At 37.7% G+C, this 19,910-nt stretch overlaps 1 protein-coding gene across 2 annotated transcripts in view; it reads left to right on the top strand.

Moving 5' to 3' along the window:
• Nucleotides 1–19,910, top strand: part of ENTHD1 (ENTH domain containing 1) — a 143,437-nt gene that overhangs the window by 61,102 nt on the left and 62,425 nt on the right. For both annotated transcript variants that reach the window (XM_060190875.1, XM_007519294.2), the window contains 2 exons: nt 9,469–9,587; nt 19,399–19,522. In XM_060190875.1, the coding sequence (XP_060046858.1) occupies nt 9,469–9,587; nt 19,399–19,522 (243 nt within the window). The remainder of the gene's footprint in view (nt 1–9,468; nt 9,588–19,398; nt 19,523–19,910) is intronic.

Below are 19,910 nucleotides of genomic sequence, written 5' to 3'. Positions count from 1 at the left end.
ATGTTATTGTTAGCAAAATGCTGAAATAAAATTGCCAGAACTCCCTTTTTAAGAGTTCCTTGGAGTCGGGCTGTAGCGCAGCGGGTTAAGCGCAGGTGGCGCAAAGCACAAGGACCGGCATAAGGATCCCAGTTCAAACCCCCGCTCCCCACCTGCAAGGGAGTCGCTTTACAGGCGGTGAAGCAGGTCTGCAGGTGTCTATCTTTCTCTCCTCCTCTCTGTCTTCCCCTCCTCTCTCCATTTCTCTCTGTCCTATCCAACAATGACAACAACAATAATAACTACAACAATAAAACAACAAGGGCAACAAAAGGGAATAAATAAATAAAATAAATATTTTTAAAAAAAGAGTTCCTGAGATTAAAGTTTATCTTGTCTCAGTCTATCTACCTAGTTTGAATTCAATTTAAAAAAACCTGCTAAAAATCTCTGGTTTCTTTTATTTTTTTTCTACTTTTTAAAAACACCTTTTCCAAACTATCCTCAGTCCACCTTGGAGATTTTTTCAGGACAACATAGAAGCATCAGAAGAATGTCTGGGGAGTCAGGCGGTAGCACAGCGGGTTAAGCTCATGTGGCGCAAAGCACAAGGACTGGCGGAAAGATCCTGGTTCAAGCCCCTGGCTCCCCACCTGCAGGGGGGTCGCTTCACAAGCGGTGAAGCAGGTCTGCAGGTATCTTTCTTTCTCTCCCTCTCTCTGTCTTCCCTTCCTCTCTCCATTTCTCTCTGTTCTGTCCAACAATGACAGCATCAATACCAACAACAATAAAAACAAGGGCAACAAAAAGGGAAAATGAATAAATAAATATTTTTTTAAATATTTTAAAAAAGAAGAAGAATTTCTGGTGTGGGTGGTCTGGTGTTTGCCAGGTTCCCTGTTTCATTCTCTGCCACGAGACTGGGCAACTGGGGGACTGAGTGTGAGGGGGCCCTCAGTTGAATGCTCTAGGAATTCCCAACAGCTGAGAAAAGGTTTTTTTTTTTCCCCCCCAAGGTCATTCATCCTCCCTTGGGAAAGAAAACCTGCATTCTAAGAATTGCAAATGTGGGCCAGACCCCATGCTTCCTGGCAGAACAAAGCCTTCCCAACCCCAGTAGGATCCCCTGAGGCCTGTGTCACAACTCAGCTGTGTCACAGCTCAATTTCTTTTCTTTTCTTTTTTTTTTATAAGTTTATATGCTTTACATATTTATTTATCTGTATCCATTTATTTTTTATTATTTTATTTATTTATTTTTTATTTAAGAAAGGATTAATTAACAAAACCATAGGGTAGGAGGGGTACAATTCCACACAATTCCCACCACCCAATCTCCATATCCCACCCCCTCCTCCCCTGATAGCTTTCCCATTCTCTATCCCTCTGGGAGCATGGACCCAGGGTCTTTGTGGGTTGCAGAAGGTGGAAGGTCTGGCTTCTGTAATTGCTTCCCTGCTGAACATGGACGTTGACTGGTCAGTCCATACTCCCAGTCTGCCTCTCTCTTTCCCTACTAGGGTGTGTCTCTGGGTGGGGTCTTCAGTCCAGGGAAGCCTGGCCGGCATCCTGATGACATCTGGAACCTGGTGACTGAAAAGAGAGTTAACATACGAAGCCAAACAAATTGTTGAGCAATCATGGACCCAAAACTTGGAATAGTGGAGAGGAAGTGTTAGGGGGGTACTCACTGCAAACTCTAGTGTACTTCTGCTTTCAGGTATATATTTTGCAGTTGTTTATGGATACGTGTGAAATCATATGCTCTCTTTCACAGAAACTGGTGTATATCTAGGTTTTGGGACTTGGTTAGAAAATGAACCACCTGGGATGGAATTAGAGTATACTATGAAAGGAAAGGTCTCACCCGAGTAATGAAGCTGAAGGGTTGTCATTCCACACGTGAAGTCTCTGGACACAGTCTGAAGTGAAGCATGTTGAGGTGGCAATCGTTGTGTTGGTTAGGTTGTGATCGGCAGATGCAATATTATTTGATATGGATTGGGAGAGGCATATGGGAAAGTGGGCCCTATCCAAGGGTTCCAGGACTGGGGGAAGTAGAGACTCTATAGTGGAGATGTGAGGTTCCTGCTGTCTTAGGGTTCCAAAAGACAATCAATAGTTAATGTTATCATCACATTATTTGATAATTGGGTTAACTTTGAAAAGTTCTTTTGTTAGGGTTTGCTGTACAGTACCCAGTATCTTGTATATAGCTGTGCTATTGGTTGCTTCTGATCTACTTGGTCTAGGCTTTTGAGAGAGTCTGCATATCAATTACACAGCCTATATATTGAAAAGATTCAGTTTGTGTTTTGAAAAACTTCGAGACATACAATTAATTTTCCCCCTCTCGTATTAATTAACTAGTGATTTATATGACTACATTTTACTAGGAGTGTACATAAACACCATTCCCACCACCAAAAGACTGTGACCCATCCCTCCCACCCACTCCCACCCCCCACTGTCCCAGGAAGCTGCATGTCTACCCCTCACCACAGGGTTTTTACTTTGATGCCCTACACAGCTCAATTTCTTTCTTCTTTGACTCAGTCCTACTTCCCTAACTCCTCACTGATATTGTTTCTGAGAACATCCCTATTAGTCTATAGTTTCCTAGAGAAGCCAATCTAATTTTCCCCTAAAATTGTCCCCTATAGGGTAATTTTAATAAATTTATGTGAATAAATAATTATAAGGCAAATGAGGCAAAATGCACCAATGAATCTGGATAAAAAACATACAGGGATACTTTGTACTGTTGTTTCAACTTTTCTGTAAGTCCAAATTAATATAAAATGAAAGTTTCAGGTCAAGATAAATATCCATTAATACTGATGCTTAATTAATGCTGTAAGTTAATGAAATAGTTAAGGTTCCAAACTCATGATCCTACAAAAGCTAGATATAAACTTAATTACTATGAGACTTTCATATCTTAATTTTTTGTTAGCCTGTTGAATATTTTCTATGAAAGGTACATTTGTTATTCTTTTTTTTTAATTCCCTTTTGTTGCCCTTGTTTTATTTTTGTAGTAATTACTGATGCTGTCATTGTTGGGTAGGACAGAGAGATGGAGAGAGGAGGGAAACACAGAGGAGGAGAGAAAGACACCTGCAGACCTGCTTCACCGCCTGTGAAGCGACTCTCCTGCAGGTGGGGAGCTGGGGGCTTGAACCGGGGTCCTTACACGGTCCTTGTGCTTTGTGCCACCTGCACTTAACCTGCTGTACTACAGCCTGACCCATGTCTTTACTCTTCTGGGATAGTATGCCTCTTCAACAATGTAAGTTCTTGCTTTTACAATTCTTACTGTTCTTCAATTTTTTTCTCTCACACTCTACTTGACTTCCTGAAAATTTTATTAAGTCATTTTTGTGATCTCTAAAATCTAAGCCCATGCTATCTTAGGGATAATTTTATTACTGAATGTTCAAAGAATAAGACAGCTGCTGATTAAATCACATGAAAATACTGATTAAACTTCATGATTTAAACATCAAACCACTGCTCTTTACCAGTATTAATTGTAAATTTTTCCAAGTCAAAAATAAGTTTTATTTATTTTCATGTAGTTATAAGAAAATGAAAAGTTAGCACCATAAATGCAGATTTCTTTTTCTTTTTTCAGTATTTCTGACCTATTGAGATTTGTTCCATTTGCTCATATACTGATAGTTCTTTCTGTTTGTAATTATTTCTTCCTCTGCATTTATCAGGAGTCCAACTATTCTTCAAAGCCTTGTTCCTTGCTCCCTATTTGGAAAAGTAGGAAAAATAGGTAAAATAGGAACTTCTTTAATTCAAGTTTTACTTCCTATTTGAGACTCTTTCTGATGATGCTAATACATTTGTTTTTCCTACTTAGAACGTGTATTCCTAAAGTTTCTTAATGTAAAGTTGGCATTGCTCTTCTCTTAACTGTTTTCTATAAATCTTTAAACTTGTCTCCCTTAGTCAGACTATAAACTTTTTGATGGCAAGTCAAGTATTTTATTTTATCTGTAGGACAGAGAGAAATTGAAAGGGAAAAGGGAGATAAAGAGATACCTGCAGTACTGCTTCATCACTTAAGAATATTTCCCCTGTAAGTGGGGACCAGGGCCTTGAACCTGGGTCCTTTTACACTGTAATGTGTACACTTAACCAGGTTTGCTATTACCCAGGCCCAAGGATCAAATTTCATACCATTGCATTTCAAACTATTTCTCTTATGTAAACCCTAAAATAATTTTTTAAAAAAATCATATCCATGTTGTAAAGCCTTATGCCTTTTTAATTTGGCATGTGAATTTTTCATAACTATAAATACCATCAAACAATATAATTCAAAATATTGACATTGAAAAAAACAAAACATATCAAATTGTTACATGAATCTTTAAAGTGTATCTAAAGACATCTAAATATGATTGTGATTGATACCCATAATAACTAATTTGAAAAATAAACAGTTTTCTTTAAGTGATGGACATTTTATATCATTTCTTTTTCTCCTTGAATTCACATTTTTATTCTATATCCCCACAGAATTTTATATTAGTGGAAGGTATTTTTGTGCACCATACATATATATATATAATTTTCCTACATTTTCTGTGACCAGCAGCTCTAAATGGTAAAATAATCCTTCTAGGTTGACTTGAACACAAGTTAGTTGTTTTTATTGGGCTATCAGAAAATCATGATGTATTTTTCTATATCTTCCTATGCAGAACTGTGTCATGCTTTCTGACAACCCAATACTACACATCAATCAAAACCACATAAATGTAGTTAAAAATTTTTATTACTAATCATAATTTTATTAGAAGTGAATTCTTTTATGTATAACTGTTTCTTTAAAAACTGTTTATTTACTCACATATGAATATTACTTATTGCTAGAAATAATGAGGGTTCAGCATAGACTCTATTCCTGTTTTACATTTTTATAGATGTAAATGCTGAGACTTGTTCACATAGAATTGTAGGTGGGTGTAGAAGGTGCTTTATTATAGCAGTGTCACTCAATTCTATGAATTTCTTCCAAGTAGTATGCCAAAAATTATATAGTGGTTTATTTTTAAAATGCCTTTCCTCTCTTGTCAATTATTAACTTGATTAAATCTTTTTTCAATATTGTTAAAGCAAACGAATAGAAACACCCTACATATGAAAAGATTTGTTAAACAATCATTACAAGTAATTTACCTTCTCAATCTCTTGTGGGGGGGGGAACTTCAGTAAACCTTATCAAATTGCTATTAACACTGTAACTAAAAATACCCAGAAGATATAAGGAAGATTAAAAAATAATTAATTGCAATATACCAGCCAATATAGAATTTCTTTAAAAATTTTTTTTTCAATTATCTTTATTTATTGGATAGAAACAGCCAGAAATTGAGAGGGAGGGAGCAGAAAGAGGAAGAGAGTGAGAGAGAGACCTGCAGCCCTGCTTCACCACTTGTGAAGCTTCCCCCTTGCAGGTGGGGACAGAAGACTTGAACCTGCGTCTTTGCACACTGTAATGTGTGTGCTTAACCAGGTGCACCGCCACCTGCTTCCTAGAATTCCTTCCTTCCTTCCTTCCTTCCTTCCTTCCTTCCTTCCTTCCTTCCTTTTCTTTTCCTTTCTTTTCTTTTCTTTTCTTTTCTTTCTTTCTTTCTTTCTTTCTTTCTTTCTTTCTTTCTTTCTTTCTTTCTTTCTCAGTTTCTTCTTCCTCTCCTCCTCCTCCTCTTCTTCTCCTTCCCCTCCTCTTCCTCCTCCTCCTCCTTCTTTTTCTTCTCCTTTTAAATGGAAATACTTGATAATCTAGTAATACCACTCTTAATCATTTTTCCAAAGGACACAAAAACGCTATATATTTTTTAAGTTGTTTTTTTTTTTTTTTTTACTATCTATTTATTTGATAGAGACAGCCAGAAATTGAGAGGGAAGGAGAGACAGCGAGACACTTGCAGCACTGCTTTACCACTCGAAAGCTTTCCCCAGAAGCTTGAACCTGGGTCCTTGCACATTGTAATATGTGTGCTCAACCAGGTGTGCCACCACCCGGCTCCTTCCTTCCTTCCTTTCTTTCTTTCTTTCTTTCTTTCTTTCTTTCTTTCTTTCTTTCTTTCTTTCTTTCCTTCCTTCCTTCCTTCCTTCCTTCCTTCTTTCTTTCTTCCTTTCTTTCTTTCTCTCACACACTCTTTCTTTTTATCTTTCTCTTTCTTTTCTTTCTTCCTTTCTATGTATCATATCATGTGCTTTAAGTATATTTTCATCAGATCTTCAGAATTGCAGATTTGGTTTATTTTCTAGAAAATATTTACTATATGTAACCTAGTTGACTAAGTCCTTGTCAAACAACCAGACAAATCAGATTGAAATTTCAGAAAACATCTTTATTCAAAATAAGCATTTAAGCAAACATCATTCCAATTGCATTCAAGCTCCTGAGTTATTTTCCTAAGATAATAAGTCATGGAGCCTTGTCTTAGGTTTGATTCACTGATGTTTTATGTTGTAAAATATAGGCTTTCTTACATTTGTTTCTTTTCTTTTCTTTTCTTTTCTTTTCTTTTCTTTTCTTTTCTTTTTTTACCAGAGCACTACTCAGTTCTGGCTTATGGTGGTGTGGGGGATTGAACCTGGGATTTTGGAGCCTCAGGCATGAGAGTCTCTTTGCAAAACCATTATGCTATCTACCCTCCACCCTCTTACATTTCTTTTTTTTTTTCACCCTCTTACATTTCTTATTGTATCCAATAACATACTGAGATATAGTTGCAACTAATATTTTCTGTTTCCATAGTAATTAATATAAAGGAACGTGATACTAGATTCAGAAAAATATGTAATTACAAATAATAGTTTATTTTCATTGATAATGTTCTTTCATGTTTAAATTTTTTTAATTAAAAAAATTTTTGTTTTTAAATTTTTTTTATAAAAAGGAAACATTGACTAAACCATAGGATAAGAGGGGTACAACTCCACACGATTCTCACCACCAGAACTCCGTATCCCATCCCCTCTCCTGATAGTTTTCCTATTATTTAACACTCTGGGAGTATGGACCCAAGGTCATTACTCAGGTGAGACCTTTCCTTTCATAGTATTCTCTAATTCCATTCCAGGAGGTTAACTTCCTAACAAAGTCCCAAAACCTAGATATAGACCAAGTCCCTTGAGACAGAGCATATGTTCACATGTATCCATAAATTAGGGCAAAATATATACTTGAAAGCAAAAAATACACAATAGTCTGTAGTGAGTCAGTGTTTTAAAATTTTTAACCAAGTGATCTATACATTTCGGATTACTTTGATGTAGAACACATGAAATTCACACTATAATGATAAGGCTATTCTAATATTAATTATATCTGTCCTTCTTTGATAACATTTCATTTGAATGATTTTCAAACTTTCAGACTTGGTTTTCTGTGCTATATTTTACTTGATTTTTTTTTTAAAAAAAGAAAAGATTCCAGAGGCCAGCTCATGGCACACCCCAATAGAACACACATATTACCATGTACAAGGACCCAGGTTCAGGCCGCCAGTCACTACCTGCAGAAGGGAAGCTTAACAAGTTGTAGTGAAGTATAGTAAGTGTCTCTCTTCCATCTGTCTATCTGCCTGTCTGTCTGTCTATCTACCTATCTATCTATCTATCTATCTATCTATATTTTTCTCCTTCTCTAGCTCTCTCTGTCTCTCACCTTCCATCAGAAAGAAAGAAAAAAAAGGAGATTGATGAAAAGGAGGGAAGGAAAAGAAGGAAGGAAGGAAGGAAGGAAGCAAGGAAGCAACCAACCACAGAAATGTCAGTGGAGTCATGCAGGCCCTGAGACCCATGGTGGCAAAAAAAAGAAAAAAGATATTTCAAATAATAAGATATTAAATTAGAATCATTGATATGAAGGGCTAAATTTGCAGTTAAATTTTTAAGATGTTTGACCCGTCAATGGTTATAAAGACATACATTTAAATGATTTGATATTCACAGGTACCGCTGGTAAGTGATGCATATTTATACACAGAATGACTTTTCAGAAGTGATTAACTTAAAGATCAGGGAGATAGTGCATTCCTGGTATACTCGACTTATATGTGAGTGTTCCCAGGTTCAGTTCCTGGTACCATCACCTAAGTGGTGCTCTGGTCAAAATGATAATGGTGATGGTGATGGTGATGAGATTGATTATGGAAGTTTTTAAATTTTAATTTATTTATAAAATGGAAACACTGACAAGACCATATGATAAGAGGGGTACAGTTTCCACCAGAGCTCTGTATCCCATCCCCTCCCCTGATAGCTTTCCTATTCTTTAACTCTCTGGGAGTATGGACCTAGGGTCATTATGAGGTGCAGAAGGTGGAAGCTCCGGCTTCTGTAATTGCTTCCCGGCTGAACATGGGCGTTGATAGGTCGATCCATACTCCCAGCCTGTCTCTCTCATTCCCAAGTCGGGCAGGGCTCTGAGGACACATTGGTAGGGTTGTCTGCTCAAGGAAGTCTGGTTGGCATCATGGTAGCATCTGGAACCTGGTGTCTGAAAAGAGAGTTAACATATAAAGCCATACAAATTGTTGATTAATCATGAACCTAAAGGCTGGAATATTGTAGATGAAGATTTGGGGTCTCTGTTTTGGAAATAGCTAGTAGGTCTATTTTAGGTATATTCCAAAGGGCCCATGACTTCATTAGTTTTTTCCTGAGCCTGACCTCTGATATGCAGGTGGATCCAAGTTATTGTCTGAGGAGATGATGTCATGGCTGGGAAAAGAGCTAGAAAGCTGGATCAGGGAAGAGAGTAGCTCCCAAATATGGGAAAAGTACATAAATACTGTTGGCTGTAAACCCCATCGATTTGATCTGGGGGCTCATATTCAGCATAGGAGCCTGTGTAACCTCTGCATCCCTCTAGGTCTGAGCTCGCATTCTGTGGTTATCAGTAGGAACATTCCAAGTTGCACTAATTCAGGACCCATCTTCTTCAGGTGGTAGATATAGTATGCTATCTAACCCCCCTTCAGAGGATGGAACATTCTCTAACACTGTTGATCCACATTGAGGGAAAGGTCCTATGGGGACGGAAGTTTTTTTGTTTTTTTTTTTAAAGAAGTGATTAACAAGGGGGCATGCAGTTGTGTGCCTAGTTGAGTACACATGCTACCATACTCAAGGACCTAGGTTCAAGCCTTTAGTCCCCACCTACAGGAAGGAAGCTTCATGAGCAGTGAGGCAGTGCTGCAAGTCTCTTTCTCTCTCCCTCTCATCCTCCTGCTCCCCTCTCTATTTCTCTCTATCCTACCAAGTAAAGTAAATAAATTGGGAGGGGAAAAAAGGAAAAAATGGTTGGTTGTTGGGAGAAGTGAATTCATAGTGGATTCCCAGTGATAACCCTGGTGGCAAAAACAAACAAACAAAAAGCAGTTAACTTAAAATTTGTGACTAATATACAAACATTTTTTTTCCAAAGTAAAATCTTAGCTTTATGTTGTTGACAGAAAATGCTTCCAAAGTAGGACTGAGACAAGAGCAGAGCCAAGACATCCAGTTGCCTAGTGGAACTGTGTTGACCCAGGAGACATTACCACTCAAGGTTAATGCCTGGAAATCAACAGAGGTAAGTTTTCTACTGCTGCCATAACAAATTACCAGAGGCTTAGCACCTTCAGTCAGCACCAGTATATTACCTTACAGTTCTATAGGTAGAAGTCTGAAACTGGTCTTGTAGGACTAACATGCTTTCCTTTCTGGAAGTTCTAGGAAAGAAGGCTTTCTTGCCTTTTCTGGCTCATGTGTTGTAAGAGAAACTATGCGATGTCTTTTAAATTGTTTTTTCATTTTGTTGTTTTTAATATTTTATTATTTATTTTAATGAGAGAGACAGGGAGAGATAGAGACAGAGAAAAGCACAGAGAAAAAGACCAGATCACTGCTCAGCTCTGACTTATGCTGGTGCTGGGGACTGAACCTGGGACCTCAGAATCCAGGCATTAAAATCTTTTGCATAACCATTATACTGTCTCCCCAACCCCTATTTTTTTTTCTTTTTTACCAGACTACTGCTCAGCTCTGGCTTATTGGTGGTGCTAGGAATTGAGCATCAGGGAGCCAGGTGGCAGCACAGCGGGTTAAGCACACGTGGTGCAAAGCACAAGGTTCAGTGTAAGGATCCCTGTTCAAGCCCCTGGCTCCCCACCTGCAGGGGAGTCGCTTCACAAGCGGTGAAACAGGTCTGCAGGTGTCTGTCTTTCTCTCCCTCTCTCTGTCTTCCCCTCCTCTCTCCATTTCTCTCTGTCCTATCCAACAACGATGACAACAATCATAACTACAACAATAAAAATAACAAGGGCAACAAAAGGGAATAAATAAATAAAATAAATATTCTAAAAAAAATTACTTTTAAAAAAAAAAAGGAATTGAACATCAGAGTTTGGGGCCTCAGGTATACGTAGGACCCAGGTTCAAACCACCCCTCACAGCAGTGTTTCTCCTCTATCTTTTGTCACTTTCTGTCTGCAAAAGTCAGGCTGGAACAGTGAAACCCCAAGACAACAAAAGGAAAATACATATGTATATACATATATTCACTTGTTTTTCTGTTTTGTGTTTTTCCTGCTAGAAGGAATGCTTCTTGAGAGTAGACAGAGACCTTTTCAGTCCTATTTATTACTACACCTTAATTTGCCAAATTTTTGATAGTAAATAAATTAATGACTACTACACACTTAGTATTCCCTTCTCTTCATGTGAAAGAGTCTTACTTGGCCTCTTGCTCGGAGTGCTTTATTTAGTGTTTCCTGCCACAGTTCTTATGACGAAGGTTGGAATTATTTCTTGACCTTCTGTTCCCAGCCACTTTTCCTGACCCAATTAGATGTTGGATTTACCTGATTTTCTAGCAGTTCAGGAAAGTACATAAAATTAATTTTTTGATGTTTCTTAATTACATAATAGCTCATTGATTAAAATATGTAAATTATTTTTAAAGATATGACATTAAGTCAAAATCATTTTTAAATATGAAATAATTTTATTTGCTGGTGTCTTTTTAGATTTGAATAATTGTATATGCTTGGGAGCCCAGCAGAGACAAAAATGTCACCTAGGATTTCTGACCAGTTTTTTTTTTTTTGCCTCCAGGGTTGTTTCTGGGGCTTGATGCTTGCACTACTGATCTACTGCTCCTGGAGGCCACTTTCCTCCCATTTTTCTTGCCCATGTTGATCTTGTTGTTATTATTACTGTTGTTATTGCTATTATTGTGTGGGCTAGGACAGAGAAAAATGGAGAGAGGAGGGGAAGACAGAGGGGGAGAGAAAGATAGACACCTGTAGACTTGCTTCACCGCTTGTGAAGTGACCCTGCTGCAGGTGGGGAGCCAGGGGCTCAAACCAGGATCCTTGCACTGGTCCTTGCACTTAACCCACTGCGCTAATGTCCAGCCCTCCTCTGACCAGTTTATAAATTTTTCATTATTCCTGTTTATCCTTATGTGAGTAGACCCCACTATGACTGATTTATATTGGTATATATCTTATATCTATAAACAAACCAAAAAAAAAAAATGGTGTGCTCTCCAAAGAGGCTTAAAGCTAGACTTTTCCTTTTCAAAGCAATATTGCACTCTTAACACTGTTCCATCATTCCAGTGACAAACGTCTCTTATTACTATTAGAAACTTTGATGCAATTTATTATGTCTTCTTCAGCAATCAGCTTTGGTAGTAGATCTACCAAGCAGAACAGTAAATCTGTCGTTGCCAAATGTACTGCATCTACATTAAAGCACATTCTTATTACAGAATAAAAAGTGATGATATTGCTGACTAGGCATAATGATGGATACTTAAAAATACCTATAACATTTTTATGATTTACTTAGTTTTGTCATAGTGAGCACTTTACTGTTTTATTTTTTTCAGATAGAAAGAGACAGAGACAGGTAGGTGGAGAGAGGGAAAGATCACAGCACTAAGGCTTTCCCCTCTCAGGAGAGCTATCTTGGGAAGGTGGGTAATATTTTAAAATATAAACCTTAACAGTTCTGTTATCTACAGATGAAACAGTTATCTAAAATCATTAAATAAAATTCTTAACAGAATAGGACTTTCAAAAGAAGAAAGAAGAGTCCTTACATATACTATTTTCAGAACTCAGAAAAGTCTTTGAATATGTGACACATAGAATGGATAGGTTTTCTGTCTACTATTTAGGGCTTTTATTAAATTTTCTTATTAATAAGGCTATTTGTAGCTTTTAAGCACCTCAAAAGACCTTCCTCTTTTCCTGTCTGAGAAGCTTCATCAACAATTTGTGAATTTTTTTATCACAGTTGTTTCCATAGAAACAGATAGGGATTCTCTGAATTGACTTACACAAAATTAAAGCTGACCAAAGCCTCTAGTCTAGCCCTGAGTTATTAAATTGCTGGTGATAGAAGATAAACATTTATTTCCTACTGGCTTCATTCATTCTTTTACCAAGTGAAGAATAAATAATTTTAATCCTTATGTCTACTAGCATGTCATTTATTATATTTGAAAAATATGAACTCATCAATGTTGTTGTAAAAATGGAAGTTATTCTTACTCTAATGTGTTAATCATCCCATTATCCTTCTCTGCATCCCTGCATAATGCAGAAAGGGGGAATAATAATGGAAAAAGAATATGGAGAACCTTTAAATAAATAAAAATGGAAATATCTTATGATATAGCAGTGCCATCCTAGGAATATATCCAAAGGACTTGGAAACATTAATTCCAAAGGATATTTGTACGCTTAACTTTTTACACTAGAAATGTGGACTTTTCATGCTGAAAAATGACTAGATATCTTACAGTAGGATCGTACAGAGAGCTGCGCCAACCTTTTTGAAGTCTTTATTTTTGTGTAGTCAAATTAGCCTTTCTTTTCTGCTCTCTAGATTTTAGTCATTTTCTGAAGGATCATTTTTACACTAAGGCTTTGTGAAATCAGATGTCAGCCTGACTCTTTTTATTTTTAACAGACTATCTTTTAAAATAAATTTTAATGCAATAGTATTTTTTTGTTCTAATAAGGTGTCCCTTAATGGCCATCTGGGCAATTTCAGGATAGGAATTGGTGACTAGAAAGATCAAACCAGGATTAGAAAAAATTAGGTATGAAAGGTACAGAAACTGTTCCCATATGTCTTTGTCTCCAAACACAGATGTCCCAACACATCCCACACTGGATTGGTCCATTTGTTGCTTTCAATGAATCTTTGTTAACACTTTTTGAAGAACATAGTTAATGCTGCAGTTCATTCTTATTGTTATATAATCTGTAGGTTTTGATAGATGATGTACATTGCCATTATAGTACTGCACTAGATGCCCTCTGGGCTGCACTTACTCATTCCTTCCTCCAGACTAACCCTGGCAACCACTGATCCTTTTTACCTTCTCTATATTTGTTTATTTTCTAAAAAGTCATAATTGGAGGGGGTCTGGTGGTAGCGCAGTGGGTTAAACGCACATGCCACAAAGTGCAAAGACCGGCATAAGGATCCCAGTTTGAGCCCCCAGCTCCCTACCTGCAGAGGGGTCACCTCACAAGCAGTGAAGCAAGTCTGCAGGTGTCTATCTTTCTCTCCCCCTCTCTGTCTTCCCCTCTTCTCTCGACTTCTCTCTGTCCTATCCATAACAATATATAACGACATACAATAAGGGCAACAAAATGGGAAAAAATGGCCACCAGGAGCAGTAGATTCATAGTGCAGGCAAAAAAAAAAGTCATAATTGGAATCATATAGACTGATTTCTTTTTAAAAAATTTTTTTTATTTAAGAAAGGATAAATCAACAAAACCATAGGGTAGGAGGGGTACAACTCCACACAATTCCCACCACCCAATCTCCATATCCCATCCCCTCCCCTGATAGCTTTTCCATTCTCTATCCCTCTGGGAGCATGGACCCAGGGTCTTTGTGGGTTGCAGAAGGTGGAAGGTCTGGCTTCTGTAATTGCTTCCCCGCTGAACATGGACGTTGACTGGTCAGTCCATACTCCCATTCTGCCTCTCTCTTTCCCTAGTAGGGTGGGTCTCTGGGGAAGCGGAGCTCCAGGACATATTGGTGGGGTCTTCAGTCCAGGGAAGCCTGGCCGGCATCCTGATGACATCTGGAACCTGGTGACTGAAAAGAGTTAACATACAAAGCCAGACAAATTGTTGAGCTATCATGGACCCAAAACTTGGAATAGTGGAGAGGAAGTGTTGGGGGGTACTCACTGCAAACTCTAGTGTACTTCTGCTTTCAGGTATATATTTTGCAGTTGTTTATGGATACGTGTGAACATATGCTCTCTTTCATAGAAACTGGTGTATATCTAGGTTTTGGGACTTGGTTAGAAAGTGAACCACCTGGGATGGAATTAGAGTATACTATGAAAGGAAAGGTCTCACCTGAGTAATGAAGCTGAAGGGTTGTCACTCCACACGTGAAGTCTCTGGACACAGTCTGAAGTGAAGCATATTGAGGTGGCAATCGTTGCGTTGATTAGGTTGCGATCGGCAGATGCAATATTATTTGATATGGATTGGGAGAGGCATATGGGAAAGTGGGCCCTATCCAAGGGTTCCAGGACTGGGGGAAGTAGAGACTCTATAGTGGAGATGTGAGGTTCCTGCTGTCTTAGGGTTCCAAAAGACAATCGATAGTTAATGTTATCATCACATTATTTGGTAATTGGGTTAAATTGGGTTAAACTTTTGAAAAGTTCTTTTGTTAGGGTTTGCTGTACAGTATCCAGTATCTTGTATATAGCTATGCTATTGGTTGCTTCTATAGACTGATTTCTTTCAGAAGTCAGATGTACTTAAGGACTCTCAACATCTTTTTATGACTCTGTAGCTCTTTGTAACACTGGACGATATGCCAGTTTCTGAATGTAATACAGTTTACTAATCCATTCACCTAGTGAAGGAAATCTTGATGGTGTCCAATTGTTGGCAGTTCTGAATAAATCTGATAAACAGTCATGTTTAATTTTTTCATGTAGACATAGGTTCTCAAATTCTGTGACTGTTTACTAAGGAACTTCTGGGTTATGTGGTAAAAGAATATTTATTTTAGTGAGAAACTGCCCTAGTGCCAGACTGATGCACACAGAGGGCCTTGGAGACTTGTAAAACAAGTTAGATCTTCTGCCTTAGTTTAAAATAGAGACTTAAATGTTGTATAACAAGAATTTGTTTTGATAAGTAGAGAGCATTAGAAATCACATTTAAAAAGATCTTACTTTTACAAATAATAATTGGTTGTCTCAGCATTATTTGCTGGATTGTCTATCTTTTCCTCGCTGGTTTGAATTTCTGTTTATATCACATAATAAATTCTCATTTATGTTTGGGTCAATTTCTGACTATTCTTTTGTTTTTACTTAAAGAACATATAATGATACATCAAAGGAAACTGTATGGGGACAAAGTGAGTAAGGCAGAGTGGAAGAGTAGAAGCTGAACTCCTTTAATTATGCCTTGTTTTTATATTTCTCATTAGAATCTTAAAAATATTTTTGCATAATTGTGAAAAAGAATTAGACTGTGAAAGTGGTACCTAGGAATATAAAATGAAAGTAAATAAATATCTTGCATCTAGTTGGTGCTTTTATTTTTATATATTTGTTTTATTTCTGATAGAGACAGAGAGGCAGCAAGAACTAAAGAGACTACAACACCAGAGGGAGGGCCGGGCTTGGACCTGGGTTGTGCACATGGTAAAGCAGCACACTACCCAAGTGAGTTATTTTACTGCCCCTAGACATAAGTTTTTTAAAAATCTAAGTCAAAATCATACAATAGAGAAGAGAAAGTATCCTCAACTAATGGAGTTTGGAAAACTGGACAATCACAGGTTTAAAAAAAAGGTGAAAGTAGATCATCATAAGCAGCGTAACATAAATATTAACTCAAAAGAGAGTAAAATTTGCTACTAGACCTGAAATAAAAATAACCCAATAAAAAAGTGGGATTTAGAACCAGGTTTCTAGAGAAGATATATAAAGGCCCACAGACATGTAACGAAATGTTCCACTTCACATATTAGAGAAATGCAAATTAAAAGTACACTGAGGGGACTTCCGGGAGGCATGGCCATGGAATAACTGGGACCAATCACCTCTCCTCCCAAAACAAATAAATAAATATAAATATAACAAGAGACCCAACTGAAGTCATAATCTACAGCTGAAAGTTCTGCAGCCTCAGGTGGGTGCTCATGTGTGGTTGAAGCAAAAGGGGTGCGTTCATGGGCTGAAGAACAGCAAAGTCAAATCAGAACTCTGGGTGGCCTGGGTGCTGAGCTGTGCCATTTTGGTGATTTCACTTTAAGCATAGTAAGCAACTAAAATTTTTTCTAGTGCCAGAAGAAAAGAGACAGGGTTTTAAAACCTCTCAATCATTGACTCGGGGGTTATAGCCTTCTGAATTTAAGGCAAGGACACAACATAAAACACTGCAATTGTGACCACAACACAGCCCAAAGCAACCCCCCACCCCCACCGTATCCCACCCACCACAGATCATACAAACAAGAGAAACCTAGAGATCACAATAACAACACTTGCTGGCCATCAATAACCAGCACACAAAAAATCCGCAAGCAGAGAAACAGAACTAAACAGCCAACTATGCTGTATTAGCCAGGCAGAAATGAAACAGGAAATCCAAGGAATGACAGACTTAGAGAGACTCTCAGAGACAGACTATAGAAAGCTCATTATGAGGACTCTCCAAAAATTTAAGCAAAAATTAAAAGAGCATGTTACTATGGAATTAAAGCACAGAAGAGAGGAACTTATAATAGAGTTCACTAAAAATCTTCAAATCTTGAAAGAAGAACTTCGGTCAGTCCATGCCCAGGTAGAAGGTTTAGGAAGTAGACTCACACATTCAGAAGAAATAATCTCCGATCTAGAAGATACGGCCAGCCCACTCTTTCAATTCAAAGATGAGGAAGAGTTCAGAAAGTCTGAAGCAACTCTTTGTGAAATTGCAGACTCCATCAAAAGGTCAATATAATAGTGACAGGAATATCTGAGCAGGAGGACAAGGCCAAAGGCCCAGAGTCCATTTTCAGAGCAATTTTAGCTGAGAACTTCCCTCACTTGGGAAACCATCAGAACATTCTCATTCAAGAGGCAGAATGATCACCCAGATTTATAGATACAAAAAGACCAACACCAAGACACATTATTGTAAAAATATCAAAAGTCAACAACAAGGAAAAAAATCTTGCTGGTTGCTAGGGAAAGGAAAGAAGTTAAATACAAAGGCAAAGCTATAAGACTTTCATCAGATTTCTCTTTACAAACTCTAGAGGCAAGGGGAAAGTGGAATGACATACTCAAAGTTCTAAAGGAGAATTCCAGCCACAAATACTGTATCCTGCAAAATTATACTTCAAATCTGAGGGAGAAATAAAGGTTTTCTCAAATATTCAAGAACTAAAGGAATTTGCAACAATCAACTCCACCTTACAAGAACTACTGAACTGAGTCCCACACGAAAGGAGGAAACAAAGGAATACACATTCCAAACACCATTTTGCAGATGCTACCATGACATCAATCTGACTCGCCCGGACAGATGACCTCACCAATGTACCCTGGAACCCCACTGCTCCAGAGTCCTGCCCCATTAGGGAAAGATAGGAACAGGCTGAGAGTATGGATCAACCTGTCAATGCCCATGTTCAATGGAGAAGCAACTACAGAAACCAGACCTCCCACCTTCTGCATTCCATAATGACCCTGGGTCCATACTCCCAGAGAGATAAAAGAATAGGAAAGCTTCCACTGGAGGGGATGGGATATGGAACTCTGGTGGTGGAAAATGTGTGGAATTTCACCCCTCTTATTCTATGGTTTTGTTGATATTTTCTATTTTTTATTTTATAAATAAATTTTAAAAAAGAAAAGAAAGGAATAGAGGCAGGACCATAGAAAACATTACCAAATATATATAACTAGAGATAGATAGCTCTAGGAATAATAGCAACCTATATCTGTAGCTTTGGGAGAACTGCTGTAGTTTCCAGTGGAAGGAATGGTGACACAAAATTTTGGTGGTGGGAATAGTGTGGAATTACACCCATGTTATCTCATAATTTTGTAAATCAGTAACAAATCACTAATAAACATTTTTAAATGCCAAAAAAACTACACTGAGGGGGGCCACGCGGTAGCACAGTGGTGCACATGGCATGAAGTGCAAAGATTGGCATAAGGATCCTGGTTCAAGCCCCTGGCTCCCCACCTGCAGGGTGGTGGCATCACAAATGGTGAAACAGGTCTGCAGGTGTCTTTCTCTCCACCTCTCTGTCTTACCCTCCTCTCTCTATTTTTCTCTGTCCTATCCAACAACAACATTAACAATAACAACAAGGGCAACAAAAAGGGGAAAAATGGCCTCCAGGAGCAATGGATTTATAGTGCAGGCACTGAGTCCCAGCGATAACTGGAGGCAAAAAAATAAAATTAATAAGATGAAATATTTTTTAAAAAACTACACTGAGATGCCATCTTACACCTTAGAGAATGTCTTATATCAATAAATCAGGAAATGACAGGTGTTGGCAAGTTTGTGGAGAAAAAGGAATTCTACATTGCTGGTGGGAGTTTAAAAATTTAATTTAAAAAATTGGAGAAAAATCTTTGGATTCTAAGGCTGAAAAAAAAATCATGCTCTCTAAAAGATAAAAAAAGAAAAACCCTATCACAATTAAATACTTTCATTCTGTGATAGGCCTTATTAGGAAGATTAAAAGATAAGCTGCAACTGGGAGAAATGTTACAAACCACATGTAAAACAGACTAGTAATATGTGGAGCCTATAAAGAGCTCTCAGGTTTCAACACTTAAAAACCGAACAACCTAGTAAGAAAATGGGCAAATGATATAAATGGTCACCCCAAGCAATATCAGTGGCCAGTAAGAACATGGTAGTGTGTTTTTTCAACATCTCAGCTGTTAGGAATATCCACTTTCCTGCAAGGGAGAAGCTTCATGAGCTGTGGAGCAATACTGTAGGTGTTTCTTTCCCCTCCCTTGATTACTCTCTATCTAATAAATAAATATTTTAAAACAAGTTTAAAGAGTAATAATGTATAATTTATAATTTAGGATGGGGAAGGTCATACAAAAATGCCTCCTCCACGTCATTGCTTATCTACACCAGTTATTTTCAGCAAAGATTGGAGATTCCTGAGGATGGAAAACTAGCCTGTCCTCAGAGTGCCCAAGTGTATGGATAATTACATGTGAGTTCTTTCAATCAAAATATGCTTATGATGGTGATTTTTGCTCATATAAACACATAGTCCCATAAATTGTTTATCAGTTGTAACAAATGAAAGTACGGGGATTAATTTTTTCAACTTTCTTGTATTCTCTTGTTCTCTGTAAGGACCTGATGTTATTTTCTGAGGAGGATCCCAAGCCACTTTTGCCAACAGTTCCTCCTTCTGGTGTCTCATCAATCACATGGTTGTCAGAAGGACACGAAGACATTTCTAACCTCTGGGATTCAGGTAAGTTGGTAAAATGCTGGTAAATCTGATTTCAGTCAGAACCTTGAATAAGAAACACTGAGCAAGAATTGTTTCTCATCGTATTGGCATTTTGTGAGATACAGCAATGGTAGCATGGATAAATTCAACCCATACATGAACTTACAACCTTATTTTCACAATTTGTCTTAATGCTTTTTCTTTTTTCTTTTTCACTGTTTTGTACCAACAATTCTTACCTACACATTTTTTATTCATTTATTTTCCTTTTCGTTGCCCTTATTTTTTATTGTTGTAGTTATTATTGTTGTTGTTATTGATGTCGTTGTTAGATAGGATAGAGAGAAGAAGAGAAGACAGAGATGGAGAGAAAAATAGACACCTGCAAACCTGCTTCACCACCTGTGAA

The sequence above is a fragment of the Erinaceus europaeus genome, chromosome 4 (genome assembly GCF_950295315.1).
Source record: "Erinaceus europaeus chromosome 4, mEriEur2.1, whole genome shotgun sequence".
Lineage (NCBI taxonomy): Eukaryota > Metazoa > Chordata > Mammalia > Eulipotyphla > Erinaceidae > Erinaceus > Erinaceus europaeus.
Note: the sequence above shows the minus strand (reverse complement) of the source record. Positions and strands in the feature narration are given on the sequence as shown.